The sequence below is a fragment of the Lissotriton vulgaris genome, chromosome 12 (genome assembly GCF_964263255.1).
Source record: "Lissotriton vulgaris chromosome 12, aLisVul1.2, whole genome shotgun sequence".
Lineage (NCBI taxonomy): Eukaryota > Metazoa > Chordata > Amphibia > Caudata > Salamandridae > Lissotriton > Lissotriton vulgaris.
The window spans coordinates 739446061-739462168 of record NC_141700.1 but is presented as its reverse complement, the minus strand read 5'-3'; the positions used below and the strand labels follow the sequence as shown (position 1 = coordinate 739462168).

The window sequence follows — 16108 nt, the reverse complement described above, 5'->3', positions numbered from 1 at the left end:
GGACTAGTGTAGAAGTAGTGAGATGGGACTGGGCAGCAAGAATGTGAAGTCTGACATGATGAAGAGATGGTCATTTGATCTGCGCCCGCAGGCCTTACTCTGAATTAGTCAGTTGCCCGGCTCCCAAATTCCCCGGTTCAGTATTTTACGAAGGCTTCTTTAAGGAAAAGCAACCGAGGCTGAGGCATCAGTTAGAGAGTCTGACAGTTAGGTAAGGGGACAGCTGGATGGTTGTTGCCAATTAACTCTTCCTTGAGCATGACCAGACCCTTGGTTGCAAACCCAAAAAGTGTATTAGTTGCAAGTAGATCCACGAATAAGGAGGATGACATAAAGAGTACAGGATTTCAGAATCTGGGGGCATATTATCAAGGGATTTATCTCCGCTTTTTTGGCTTTAAAAGCCAAGAAAGCGGAGATAAAATTATCTCCCTATCAGCAACAGGGTGCTAACACGCAAATTCACATGTTAGCACCCTTTTTCTCTACGCTTCCCCTTGCATCTCTAATGAGATGCAAAGGGGGCGTTCCAGAGAAAAATAATAGGAGAAATGTTGTTAAGCGACATTTCTCCTATTATCAAGGATTTCGCTAACCCTGTTAGTGATAAAAAAAGCAGCGCTAACCGCGGTTAGCACTGCTTTCTTTACACCTGGTATTGTCCTGACTTAGCCATGATATCCTATGGAAGGTGGATATCATGGCTAAATTTGTGAGCCCCTATTATTAAGCTAACTCCAAACTTCGAGAGATTATCGTTGGTTTTCCAGCGATAATCTCTCAATTGGCAGTTAGAGCGAGGATTTTTATCACTACTGAGATAAACCTTGCTAATAGCAAGTTATCTCTGCGATAATTTCCGGCGATGCTTAGCGTTAAAAAATTCGTTGCTAAGCATCGTTAGCGGTAAATATCGCTAAACGTTGGTAATATGCCCCCTTGAGCACCAGAAAATAGAGGAGTGGCAATATTTTTGATATTTGAATACAACCCCATTTAGTATTTTGGAAGGGGGAAACATTATCGCAGAAAAAAACACAGGGTTTAAAAATATTAATTCTCAATGAGCAAAACTGATGATTCATTGTGGCAGTTAACAGATGTTATTGAGTTACATTTATATTTCAATGGGCCCATGGAGAACCCCTGTGTCCATGTAAACATCCTTCAGTCTGAAATAATAACAGAGTCACTCATCATAGTAGAGGCCGTCCTTGATGCATTCCTCACAGATATTCTCAATTTAGGAGTTTAAAACATGAGTGGGAGACCACATCCTCGAGCACCGCAAATACTAATTTATAGTCTTGATAAAGTTGTAACATGCCTTGCGTCAGGTACAAATCCCCTTAGACCCTACATAAATGCTCCTGCCCCAGATATAACTATGAAAAAAGGCATTACACAGACTAGCGATATGTACGACTGATGTTCATCGATTTGCTTCCACAACAATATATGTGAAGTCAGGTAACACTGTATGAGATCAACACATGTTCACCACTGCCATATGTTAACAATATTTGTAAATGATAAATATTTCAGTGAAGAAGACAGAGCTAAAAGGGGTAATAGAGAGTGGGCAAACAAACAAGGAATACAAAGGGACACTTCTACTACACATAGGAAACACAGGCACATCCTCAGGGGACCATGGAGCCCCCTCCAGAACACATGAGAAAAACTTTCCCTTAAGACAAGAAGATGATACAAAAGTACTGTAAATAATGGTACAAAGGTACCAAGGACCACACTCAGCCATGGCCAAAGGAAGGGACATTGGACTAAGACATAGTTGAACATACATTGACTTACATTCGCACCAAGTATAAACAAGCATTTACAATGCAACGGTTTCGCCTTTGGAGAAGTTTACATTGCCAATAGTTTAACCTCTCGCAAATGTGAGAACTATTGTACCCTACGGACGACCTCAGCAGACAGCAATTGCTACCACACACAGACCCAGCCCCACACACCCAGAGCCAGCCACACCCAAAGCCCCCCCCCCCACACACACACACTGGAGCAGTCACACACACACACACTGGAGCAGTCACACACACACACACACTGGAGCAGTCACACACACTGGAGCAGTCACACACACTGGAGCAGTCACACACACACACTGGAGCAGTCACACAAACACACACACACACACGCACACACACACACACACACACACTGGAGCAGTCACACACACACACACACACACTCTGGAGCAGTCACATACACACGCATATACTCTGGAGCAGTCACATACACACACACCCAGGAGCAGTCACACACACACACCCAGGAGCAGTCACACACACACACACACACACACCCAGGAGCAGTCACACACACACACACACACCCAGGAGCAGTCACACACACACACACACCCAGGAGCAGTCACACACACACACAGGCGAAACCTAAAAACCTCCCGCCCATGCTCATTACTTGATAAACAGTACCACCTCCGCCCTCCTACTTGCATTGACAGAATATCACGATACATTTTTTCATACCATGTTACATGTATCCCCAAGTTTTGGTTCATCCACATGAATCTCGTGAACCTACCAGGCACTTTAAGAGAACGTATTTACACCGGACACCAGGGTTGGGGGGAGATTCATTTCTATTTAAAGGAGTCCGCAGCACCTACCCAGCAGTATTTCTTCCTCCTGTGACCGCCTGTTTACACCCCGAGGCTGGTGCTATGGTGAGAACAAAGTCACCAGCATAAACAGATATCGTGGAAACATGACAAATTTACAAATTGTAAATCCAAGTTCGTCGTATATGGAATCAAATGCCCCTGTAATAAAATCTACATCGGCAAAACAAGTCAAGAGGTGAGATGTCGCATCACCCAGCACAAATCACGCATTAAAAAGAATGTTCTAACGGCCCCACTGGTTAACCATTGGATCAATCACAAACATACCGTTGACGAGCTAAGATGGACAGTAATTGCTAAAATTGAGAAAGACCCCAGAGGTGGAGACATGGAAGAGAAACTATCACACACGGAAGCAATGCTGATAGTGAAATTTAATTCCGCTATAAACGGTCTTAATGAACTCTCCGAGCTTTACCGCCTTCAATAGGCTGATGATAATGTTAAAACTGAGATTCAACGTGCTGTTTCCCATAGAGACCGAGACCCACCATACTCTATACTCCAAACGTAGCCCGTCTCCATGGCAACGGGCGAAGGAACTACAATCCCCAGAATCCCCGGGTAACCAGGAAGTGAGTTTTAACCTAACCAAACGCGAGAGCCAAGCTACCGACTGGAAGGTGCCGGTCACTGGACTAACTGAACAGAGATCGATGAGCGCAGACCCCCCGAGTAAGACAGCGGACACGACGCTTTTAGGTAAAACGCTTACACAAGCCAGTTAACCACCGCAAGTTAGGCGATCTTTTTAATTTATCCAGATACCTGATACCTGCTCCGTTTTTACTTGCAGGAAAACTGGAGCACGCTATTGACTAGCTCAACTAAAACTGGGACACATGTGAACTCCCTGCGCTTAATAAATAACAGTAAGTCCCCGTATGTACAACAATAATAAAAGAAACCAAGTTGCCCCCTCCGAAAAGTTTAAAAACCATTTCCTCTACCCCTCAGCTACCCGCATCAACCCAACCTTTTTTCAAGTTCAACAAACAGCCGCAGTAGGCGTAACACGATGTAAGTAGACACGAGTGAATGTTCTTTTTTGAGATTGAATAATTGCCTCTCTGGCACTTTCACTTTAGAGGTTTAAAATCCACCTTATTTTTTACCAACAGTGATAACCACAAAAGCAAAGCCAGCTACTTAGAGGTATGATTAGTTTTCTCTTCTCCCACTGTAGTGTTGTGAAGAAGTTGGTTTTGTCCCCCATTCTGATCGAATCTCGTTCTCCATTCACAGGCACACGGTCCTGATGAGATTTCCCCACAACCAGGGGTTATCGAAACGCGTAGACCTCTTCTTTTCAGCATTAGGATTTTTTGATCATTTCAGAAAATAATTACATTGTGTACTTACTGATTTCCAATGCTGTGTCTGTATTTCAATTGTGACATTGTATAGATTGTTGATAATTGTATTATATCTTGATTGTTTTGTGTGGTATGAATGACGAGTGTTAGTTGTGATTTTGTTGTCTAAATTATCGTTCTTACGTATTCTTATTTGTTTCAAATCTGTGCTCATTGTGGAACTAATGAAATGTTCCTATGTTCCTTGAATCAAAAAAAACAAAAAATTGCATATTGAACTGACACATGCATTTAAGTAAAAAATAAAACAAAACCAATTCAGTTTGAAACATGGCTCATTGAGAATTACTGCTTAATTCAGTCATTCGAGAGATCACCCGAGATCCAGTATTCAAATAAGGTGGCAATATTGGTATTTTTCTTGGTTTATCATTGTTATGGTGAGAACAAAGGGCAGCACATAGTATTAAACCTAAGCAGTGCACACTTAAAAAACGCCAGAATAAGGGACACCGGGCCTTTAAATTCATACCAGTTTCTTGCACGTTTCTGTATACAATTCCATACAAGTAAGGCAAGAAAATGCCCACGCATGGGAATTTTGAAAGTCTGATTTGATTACCAAACGCATCTAAGTGCTGCACATAAAAATAACGTTTCAGTAAGACTCGGAAAACAACGAGGGGACCAGGAGATCTGAAAAACAGGCATGTTAAACGTGAATAAAAACAGAATGCACAAGTTCCAATAGCTTTACCATCTAAGACTGGCCAAAAGACAGTCACCCGAGAAATCCCCAGAGAGACCTGCTTCAAAGGAGGATGAAAACACAGCACAGCAGCGAGGGAAGCGGGCAACACTCCCACTGGGGGAGGCAGCCTCTGGAGTAAAAAAAAAAGTGAGGACAAATTCAGACGCTATGTTTTCAAGTCGTTTGAAAACTGATACTAAAAGGTCCTGTCGTGCATTTTCTGAGCACCAGAATTTCCCTTAAACCTGCTACCAACACTAGCCTCCCCGTTACAGAAATGTGCTTTGAGGGGAAAAAACGAACAAACAATACATTTTGCACTGCCCACACATCCGAACACCGAATCAACTTCTTACATTAGAAAGCAAAAAGCACAAAAGGTAAGGCAGTTTTAGACAGCTCCGAGCAACTCTCTCCATAAACGTGAATCAGACTGGAGACCACTGTTTTGTAAGTGTCCAGCAACAACTGGCCGTGGGTGAAAAACTGTCCATTGAATAGGTGCAACCAGTTCGCCGCACATAAACCGCATGTGCTGCTTTAAGACTTCCACCCAAACGAAACCTACAAACTAAAGATGGTCTTAATTAACAAGAATCACCAATTACAAACACATTTCTTAGATTGGAAGTTACCATTAGTTTGTCATTTCCCATGTTCTTGTGTAGTGCTACCCATGTTAGTACACTCCTCCTTTGCATCACCAGAGGTACAGGCGAAAACAAAGACACAAACACAATGGAAAATACAGGTGACATTATAGACAAATAAAAATGAACAGAATCTCGTTTGTGAGACTAGCCATTGCATCGTATACAAGCACCAGTCGGGTCTGCCGACCTCGCCACCCAACACAATAATACAGATAAGTAACATGTTTTCAGGCAAATGTGGCCACGCCTGTAGTCGAGTGGGCGAGGTGCATAGAACTAGTATGTATATCAATCATCAACATCTGAGGTAGTGATAGAAGATTGCTCTTTCCGTCTCAGAGGTTTGGCGAAATCCATAGCTAGTTTCGGGGTTGCGAATATCTTTGCATTTTCATCTGTGTTTATATGAGGGCGAGTGGGGTAAAGCATTGCATAGGGAATTTGTTCTTTCATTCGTAGTTTTTTGACACCTTGAAATTCTTTCCGCGCCGCCTGGACTGTGGCCATAAAATCGGGATAAAAAGACAGAACATTTCCCTAGTAGTTTATGATACCCTTCTGACGAGAAATGCGCAGTATAGCATCACGCTCCTTGAAATTCAGTGGGAAATTCAGCGGGCGGGAGGGGGCGAAAAGAAAGACACGGACAGCGGGCGGGAGGGGGGCATAATAAACATTTTTTTGTCAACAGTAAACAGTATTTCAGAGGCAATTCAATTGAGCTAATGTTGACTTCGGGCCTCGCCTTTTCCCTTGGACTGCGGCCGCCGTTTGCCAACGAGGCTGGCAGGCGGACAGCCAATCCCAGCTGACAGGTTGTGATAATTGTATTAGCTGTCAGCTGAGCCTGGTTCAGACCAGGCAGCGAACGGGTGTGCTCTAGGACCCGGGGGAAGCCCGCGGATCCGCCGCTCGTACACACACCGCATTGCCATTAGAGCGGGTTGAATGGCCGGCTATCGCGCGCTGCCTGCCGCATCCTTTACGCTGGGGCAGCAGCCAGCGAGGGGAAGGATGAGGAGGTGGCCAGCTGGGTGTTTTATTGTTATGGTTTGCACGCCCCTGTAGACCCTCCTTCTGCTCCCGCCTCCTCTGGAGCTGGTATCGGCTGCAGCGCCTCTTGCATTTGCTGTCACCTCTGAAATTGGTATTTGCCATCTGCGGATTCCCTGCCCCGCCCGGCCGTGCCAGTTTGTGCCTGCATGGCTCCGGGTGGTGCATCGGACCAGACTGGGTGTGTGAGGTAGGATTCCGCCCTGCCACTGAAGAGGGTTGCTGCTTCGCGAGCGAAGGGATAAAATCCTGAAGGGAGTAACCGAGGCCTCGCGCACACAGCTTCGGGGTCCTCAGGGAGGCAGGGGGGTCTCCATCCTCGGCATTGTGTGTGCGCACGGACCCACCGACCGGTCCGTTACCTCTCGCGGCACCAGGGGGTGACAGATTGCGGCATCCCTTGCTGCCGCCTGCTCGTGTGGATTATCGCTTTATGGTTCCGTCCTGCCTGCGGGATTATGCATGCTTGCATATAAAGAAGGGCAGGGGGCAAACACACGGACAGCGGGCGGGAGGGGGGTGAAAAAGACACGGACAGCGGGCGGGAGGGGGGTGAAAAAGAGCGGGAGGGGGGTGAAAAAGACACAGACAGCGGGCGGGAGGGGGGTGAAAAAGACACGGACAGCGGGTGGGAGGGGGGTGAAAAAGACACGGACAGCAGGCAGGAGGGGGCACAACTTACCTCATAAAGGAGAGAACAAACAAACAAGTCAGGTCCCGGGCCGGCAGCCAATCGCAGCGCGGCCCGGGAATGACGTCACGGGGGTGTCCCGGCCGGCAGATTCGGGGGCTTGTTTTTCGCGCTCTCCCCTTCCCATTGGCTGGAAGGTAAAATTCCAGCCAATGGGAAGAGGAGAGGGCGGTACTTAAAAAAAGACACAGAAACGCCCCCGAATCGCGTTTTCACGGGAAAGCGTGATTGACAGCCTCTGTCTTCCAATGGCTAGCTTCCATTTATGGAGCTAGCCAATGGAAGAAGGGGCGGATTCAAGTCCCCCATAGTGTAAACAATAGCTTTCGCCTGGGCGGGGCACTGCTTCGCAGTGCTCCGGCCAGGTCTAAACCTAAAAAAAAGAGACTGAAAAGGGAAGCCACACTGTCATTATTACAGCTATTCTGTGATACAAAAACAAACTTGAAACCAACAGCACTCGAAGAGGCAACAACACAGTCCCCATAGAAATCCGTCTTATGGTCTTTACCCCATTTTGCCACCTGTAGGGTACCAGTATCCCATTAGACTTGCACCTAAAAAGTAGAGACAAAGATCATGGGGAAAAAGGCAACTTCAGACTCCACCCCTACAACTTTTCGGGCCGGTTCAGAACCGGACCGAAGAGACAGAATTAATTGCAGTGCACCATGAGACAGGCAGAATGCTCTAGAAGCCCTGTCCCTTCAAAGACTATGGAGTATGGGACATGTTCTTAGGCAGGGAGATACTTCTGCAGAGACTCTGGGAGAGGCAGCTAAAGAATGGATAAGAGAACAAGAAGGATTGGAAAATGACATTAAGATGGCACAATATAATGAACCCCCTGAATTAGTTCCAAGATGTAGTGGGACAGAGGAAGAAGGGGAGTGGGAGGGAAGGCCTAACAGTGGTGCAGCTGAACAGGACACTAACCAGAGACTATTTAATTTCTGCCCACGTCCTACTCCGGGGTAACTAATGGCAGTGAGGGACACCTCAGATATTAGTAAGATGACAGTCTTAAAAACAAGTAGGTCAGATTTAAGACCCATACCGATAATAGATTAAAAGGAGGGTAGTTACTATTGCCAACCCTTTTTGGATAAATTGGCAAGTTGAACTACAAAGGTGATGGAGAAACCTATGGCCCTGACTGGAGCATTTGAACTCTCAACTTTTAGCAACTGCTAACGATTGTATACTGCATGGACAGGTCAGCCCAGACTGAGCCTTCCCCTATATGCAAGAGAGCCTTGCTGTGTGGGACGAGTATGCTGTAGACAAAGCAACTGAAGTGATTCAAAGCAATTGACCAGATCCGAGGTTAGGCCCGAGACAAGCAAAATCCTTGACCGATGACTCAGTTACCCCTCATTTCAAAGGAGGGCAAGTGTCCAAATGCCTAACATGGCCACAAATGGATAAAGAGAATTTAAAGAGGGCACTACTCCCGCTGCCTGTAGGAGCGGGAAAATGGATACGATGCTTTGAAAAATACACTGCTGGAGTGAACCTCACCTTGAGCGATGTTAAATGCTTGCTAAGTTCTCTGGTGGGAAACAAAGTAAATACCATTTTTATCAGAGCAGGGTTCCCTCATATAACATTGGTAAATTCACATTTTGCTGGTGCATCCTTCAACACTATCCATCAAAATGTCTGGGATGCACTACAGTGGACATACCCAGACAGACCAGACATTGGATCCCTTTTGACAGAGAGCATAAAACCGACACTGCAGAATAAGAGAAGGGAGATATAGGGTAGGACAACAGTGCTATTGTTGTGGTAATATGGGTAATTTTGCATGGCAATGTAGAACAGAAAAGATCGATGTGCAAGCACAGGGAAGGATCATCCCGCAGAGGCAGATAAGGCTGCAACAGATGCAATGGGCTCCCCAACAACAAGTAACAAATGGATCCCCATAGGTCCCTGAGGTTTTGTTGACCGCTCAACACGGACAAGAACCATAGAATATAAAACGTTTATCCCTAGGGAAAGGATTAGAGCTACCAATGGGAGATCCCCCTCAGATATGGGACCAATAGCAGTAGGATAGACTATATTCTCACAAGCTTAGAGCTTTGGTCCAGACTTGTGGATATGGTGGTAAACCACAGACCGGAGAGTGATCACGATCCATTACTACTTACCCTAACTAGGAAGGGATTGGACCCCCCAAAGGACGACATGGTACCCACAATAGGAGAAGTGATTTTGTCTCAAGACCGCCGCCGGTTAAAATGGGCAGTAGTTGCAGAGGATAAAGGCATCCAAAAGCAGATTAAGTCCTCTACTGAAGAAACTCTAGCATTGCTAGGCACATTAGATACCAATGGTAATTGTCCCTTGGATCTTATGAAGACCCATGAGCTTCTTTTTGTAAAATTAAAGACCCTGCTCACAAAAAATAGAAAGCCGCATACGCTCCCCATAAAAAAATCGGCCAAATGGTATAATGAGGCTTGGGGAGTTGCATTTAGGCATCTCTCAAATGCAGTCAAGTAGGGAGTATCCCAGGAAGTTAAAATAGCAAGGGCAAATTATAAGAAAGTACAAATGAAGGCAAAGAAAGATTTTGATGAGGATAGGTGGGCAAGTTTAACCGATGCCTGTAATGGGAAGAATTGGACCAAATTCTGGCAATTGGTTAAATAGGGCAGTGGCACAACTGAATTTACTCCACTTAATAGCGTACCTTCTGAACTTTGGGTCCAGCATTTCCCAGGCCAATTTGCTTCCTCGCTCAATACTGGCACTAATTACCCCAAGGTTAATACTGAGGCTGTTCTTCTATTTAACAAAGCAGAGAAAGAAAGGGTTCTGGTGAGGATCTCACGGTGAGGGCTCCAGGCCCGGACTTTATTCCGGCTGATCTTAATAAACTGGATAGGAGGATCTGGACGGAATACATTTATATCATCGCAAATGCTATAGCCAGAAGTGCGCCAATACCGGATTCTTGGCTTGGGGCCGAAATTTTTCCTATATATAAAAAAGGGTGACCTTGCCAGTCCTAGCAACTATAGGCCGATAAGCCTAATTGACACCTTACAGGAAATAGTTGCCAGACTTGTGGTAGGTAGCGTCAATGAGTGGATAGTAGACAAGAATGTATTATCTACCTATCAAGCGGGCTTTCAACCCCACGTCCGCACCATTGATCAAGTTTTCAGATTTACGATGATTTATTGGAGTACAGTGATTTTAGCAGGGGGAACCCTTTATGCAACATTTGTTGATTTAAAATCAGCTTTTGACTTAGTACCCCATCACAAGCTTCGAGACTCATTAAAGGAGGCTGGGATGCCCTTAGAAATTGTAGGCTTTATTATCAAATTGCATGAGGCAGATTATGCCCAAGTAAGGTGGGGTCAGCAGAGTGACTTGACTGATCGCTTCCCAGTTAACAAGGGAGTGCGGCAAAGGTGTGTCCTTGCCCCTACCCTATTCTCCCTATTTATAAATGAGGTTATCGATTATTATTCCAACTTCCCAACTGATGCTCAAATTCGTGCCGGTTCAAGGGTACCATTATTAATGTTTGCAGATGACACTTTAATTCTATCCAAAACTCAATCTGGTCTGCAACGTGCCCTTGACAGGTTCATAGTTTTTTGCAACGATCATGAACTTGTGGTGAAAGTTGACAAAACCAAGTTCATGGTGTTGCACAAACATAAACCTATTAAAGGCAAAGTAGCAATGAATAAAGAACCATTAGAACAAACCGATACCTTTACATATCTAGGAGTGACTATGGGTAGAAGGAACTGGGCACCACAATTAGATGAATTAATTTTATAGCACAACCAGGTAGCTGGAGACCTATTAAAGGAACATTGACTGTCAAGCACTAAACCTGTAGGCCCAGCCCTAACCATTTATAATGGGAAAATCAGAGCTTCTATTATCTATGGCGCTGAACTTTGAGGGTTTGAAAATCTATCATCCCTAGTTTGTGCGTAAAATAAGTTTCTGAGATCTCTGACCGCCCTCCCACAATCATCCCCCACCAAGCCCCTGCTTTTAGACCTAGGTTGCACTTCCTTTGATGAGTTTGCAGGATTTAGACCCCTACCCTATTGGAAGAGGCTCTGGACTACTTGCTTGAGAACTTGAACCCTACGCAAATGCAGGAATGCTGACCTATCGTCACAAATCAAATGGCTGCAGAAGATTAAGGTCAATCTCTATGATATGGGGCTTAGCCATCTGTGGATTGACCCAATAGTAAATTCGTTTCCCAACAAAAATGACTATAAAGTGCTTTATTGGGACATGGGACCAAGAAGACCCTGTCGATGGTGGGTAGTACTTCACTCACAGGTTTCTTCCTTGAGCATAAGCTTGTAACGCAAGTATAAGCCTACTGGAATTTGATCACGAAATTTGAAGATAGGAAACTATATCGCCAATTTAGAGTGGGCTCTCTTCTGTTAAGACCTTTCGTAGCAAAATGGAATAAGGTCTCAATATTAACTGTCCTTTTTGCCCTACTCAGGAAGAGTCAATAACTCACGTACTGTTCGTGTGCTCGGCTTATAAGGGCCCCCGTCGTAGGTGGCTCAAGCCGCTGTGCTCCAATCTTGGTACCAGATCCTGTATGACAGGATTGCGTATCCTGGCAACAAACAATCGTGCAGATATTGTTATCGCTATTGCGAAATTTCTAATCTGGTCATGGGCATTAAGAAGAAAACATTTGGAGGCTGCTCCAGGGTCTATACTCCGCTCCTAAATATGATATTAATAATTGGCCATCTCCTTGCAAGGAGCCACAGGGATATGGTATATTGAGACTCAATTTTTTTTTTAACTTTAAAACACTTGTTAGGATTATTGATGATTGATATTAAGTTTTGTATGACTTGTATGTTTTTGCTGTGTTATCCCATTTACCAACACTTTTATTGTGTATTTTATGATTGAAAATTATCAAATAAAGACTAACTGAACTGAACTGAACCATAGAATATACCCCTGGTTGTCAGAAATACTAAAGGAGGACCAACACAGTTCCAGATGGGAGGAGAAATGGTCCAAGGAGGCAAAACATTTTATGCACAATCCCAAATGTTCGGAGGGACACTAACCAACAGTTATACGCAATGAAAGAGCCCACAGACAACCATTGTGTTCAGTACTATCAGTAACCCACAGTTAAGATGAGAAACCCACTATGACCGTAGCCATAGAAGGTCATCCCTATAGTTTTCTAATTGAGACTGGGGCCACCAAATCGTGTATAAGGAAAGGAACACTACCAGGTTCTCACAATTCAATGGACACACAAGAGTTTATTGGCACAATTAATAAAAGCTCTAACTCCTCGATCTAAAGTAGCATTGATAAAATGTGCAGCGTACACCAATCAGCAAGACCTTTCCTCCAGGGGTAACACTCTGGCAGACTGAGCAGCAAAAGAGGCAGCTAAAGCATCCCCAAATTGTAATGAGTAAGATGTAGACGCATTAAGTATGATGAGAAGCAGGCAACAGGATGCTATTGAATTACCACCCCCTTATACAGCGACAGCAAAGTTACATTTATGTGAATTCCAAGAATAAGTACTCCCTCATGAAAGGGAGCTGTGGGAGCAGCAAGGCTGCACCTAGTCACCAACAGATTTCATTTACAGGCAAGAGATCACAGGCAAGTCAGTAATACCACAAACATTGTTGTAAACAGCTCTAGCGCAACCACATCTTCCAGCACACACTGCAGATGAGTATCTTCTTGCTACATTATGGAGAGATTGCTTTATTCCACAACTATCTGAAATTATCACTATGTACATTGCGGTCAGCCTCTTCAGCAATGTGTTGCCTCTTTGAGTTGGATTTCTTGCAGCTCCATCTTTTCTTCATCTTTTAAGGCTCTGTTCTCAATGACCTTCATGCCTCTTTCGCTCTCATCAGCTGCCTTTTCAGCCTCCTCCAGCTTCTGCAGTGCTGTGGCCAGACGTTCCTGAGCCCTGTCCAACTCTTCCTCAACCAGCTGGTTACGCCTGTTAAGGGAGGCGACATCAGCCTCAGCCGCCTCCCGCTGCTGCCTCTCGGTGTCCCGCTCCCGCTGCAGGCACCCGGCCCGCGCCTCGGCGTTGTCCGGCTGCTCCTGCAGGGCGCGGATCTTCCGGCGCACCGCGTCCAGGGAGGTGCCCCCCCCCAGACATGTTGCAGGTCGGGGAGCAAGGGGGTCTCAGCTGGGCGGGTGAAGGGGCTGCCCCGGCTGCTGCTACACCGGAAGAGGCGAGAGAAGAAACGACCTGGACAGGTCCGCGCGGAGGACGGCAACCTTTAAGCTGGCAGAGTCCGCACGGAGAGCCACGCTTCATGGCGGAGGACGCAGGGATGGTGCGGTTCCGAGTAGCTCATATCCCCCCGCGCCTGTATCCGCGCTGCCCTCTGACCTCACGGATGCTCGCACCGGCAACCATTGCAGAATATACAGTATGACAACAGTATAGTACTAAGTCTACAATAAAAGTGATCACCTCAACAATATCACGCCCAACAGGTTCATTTAAAAATCTACACGTAGGTTTTGTCGACATGATACAAAGATGTAACAATTACAGATATCTTATAGTAATTGTTTGTCCATTTTCATGATGGATTAAGGCAAGACCATGGATACATAATGATGCTAAAGCAGCAGCCAACTTTCTGATGAGAGAGGTAATACCTAGGTGGGGTGTGCCAGAAGTGTTCTACTCTGCTAACGGCCCCAACTTTGTCAATATAGTATTTCAACACATTTGCATGGGCCTAGGAATAAACATAAGCTGTCATCTGTTTATCACCCCCAAAGGAAAAGTATTGTGGAGCACCTGAATCGCCTCCTCAAAAACTATGCGCTACTCTGCAAAAGAAATAGCTGTACTGCCTACACTGGCCTTATAGTCCTCCAGAAATCAGTCAGGAAGCAACCACTATTCGACAATACATGAAATACTGACAGGAGGTACCATGCCCACACCTTAAACAATAGCGCGGCAAAAGACAGATACCCATAAGATGGGTGAGGTTTTGGGGGATGACATGAGTTGTTACTTGTCAGAGTTAATGAAGTTGGCCAAGTTCTTCTCTAAACAGGTATTGCAAAAAGAGAAGTGCACCACCAGAGACCAGCCAAATACCCTTTGGCCAACAAGTGTACATCCACACTTTCGTAAAAAAATGGAGGGACAAGAAATTCAAAGGTCCATTCTCAGTGAAAATGAGTGCCCCCACCGCAGTAAAAGTGTACAGCAGAAAACCATGGATGCACTTATCGGACATGTAACTGGACCCTGCTTTGTGTTAGGCATTGCCATTGACAGAGGGAGAACCAGAGGGGGAAAGAGAGAAAGAGGATTAACAAAGTGTCCCTTCAAATCCCAAGTGGAGTATTATGTCGACTCTGCTAGTGGACAGTTAGGTATTGCTGTTGGTTTGATCTTTTTTATGTCTTCTTATGCTTAGGCAGCTACATTGCAATGGTATTTTACTCACGTATGGCATTATGTCAAAATATCACATGTTCGCAGAGAGCAGTACCATAGCACTTGAATATATCACATAGTATTCATGCTAGCTTATTAGATAATATGTGGTATCAACATATGATCGAAATAGGTGCACATTCTTCTAATAAACCATGTTTTGTTTGTTCTTTGATTCTACCCTATATATTACCCTGTGTTTATTAAGCCTTTTGGTTTGCAGAATATGAGTGCAGATGCAACCCCTGCAGGTAAAACGGGGAACATACCTAGTAAACACTGTGAAAATGAGAAAGAGATAGCAGATATACTGAGTTACAAAGATGAAACATGGAGAGCTTAAATATTGTAACAGGGATTTCTAGGGATATCCCAACCTACACTTTTCTGTAAGAATTACTCCACCATGCCCTGGCCCCTTGAGTGTCAGAGAGGCCATATTTTCAAGTAAGTGCATCAGAATACGTTCATGGGCACTTCACCATAGCACAACATTTGGATGTAGGGCCTTTTCTTTATGGAGGGGAAACCAGAGTGACAATAGCAGACAACAGAAGTGTCAGGCAGTCTGGGATGTGAACATATCAGGATTAACTTGGGTAGAAACACCTACAACTCTTCAAGTAGGTAGAAACCCCATTCTTTTCTCTTTATGTTTCAGTGGAAATGGAATGGTCCCAGTTGGGAACAACATCAATTGCAATATAAACATGCATAGACAGTGAACACTGCAAAGACTAGCACATGACCCGATATTCCTAGTTATTCTGCATGTAGTGGTAATACCCCACTAATTGAGTGTGCACACTGTTAAAGCACCCACTGCCACAGTGCAATCCAAAACAGGATTTTAACAGTTTTAAAAGAATGGAAAGGTGCACCACTCATTAAAACAGGACAGCTACATTATAAATTATCAGGCTTGCATGCAAAGTATTCTTCAAGTAATCTTCTTTTATTCAAAATGTAGTATAAATCACTCTTAATTCGAAAGAACAGCCAACACGTTTCATCCAAACAGATAGGCTTCTTCAGGGCTGTAACACATATATATATACATTCATAAATATACAACACTAAGTACATAGAACAAAGATAAACCTCACATAATTGTTAATGCAAACACATATAAATATTAAACACAGCTTTTGCTATGTATATAGATCATGTAACATACAAAAAAGAACAAACCCACTACAAAACCAATACATTAACTCCATCCCGCACCTCTCAATCAAGACTAGACCCAACTCTTTAACAATTTTAACCAACAACACTGATATGCACATTTACAAGATATATACATATAAAAAAGAAGCATTTGAGGAAATAATGAATTGTATGTGAGCAGAGAACCTGTAAGCAAAGGAGAAAGAAACATAATGTGATGAACATAACTGACTGTAAAGAAAAAAGTGGTAAAGAAAGAAATTGGGGTCATAAGAATAAGTAATAGAGAATACTCCTGAACCATAGTA

The 16108-nt window shown here is 44.4% G+C and overlaps 1 protein-coding gene across 1 annotated transcript in view; it reads right to left on the bottom strand.

The window, feature by feature from the left end:
- The window catches only part of LOC147678474 (extracellular calcium-sensing receptor-like), an 86529-nt gene that overhangs the window by 63174 nt on the left and 7247 nt on the right, over positions 1-16108 (bottom strand). The window contains 1 exon segment of the mRNA XM_086945652.1: positions 12974-13261. Coding sequence (XP_086801778.1) covers positions 12974-13261 — 288 coding nt within the window.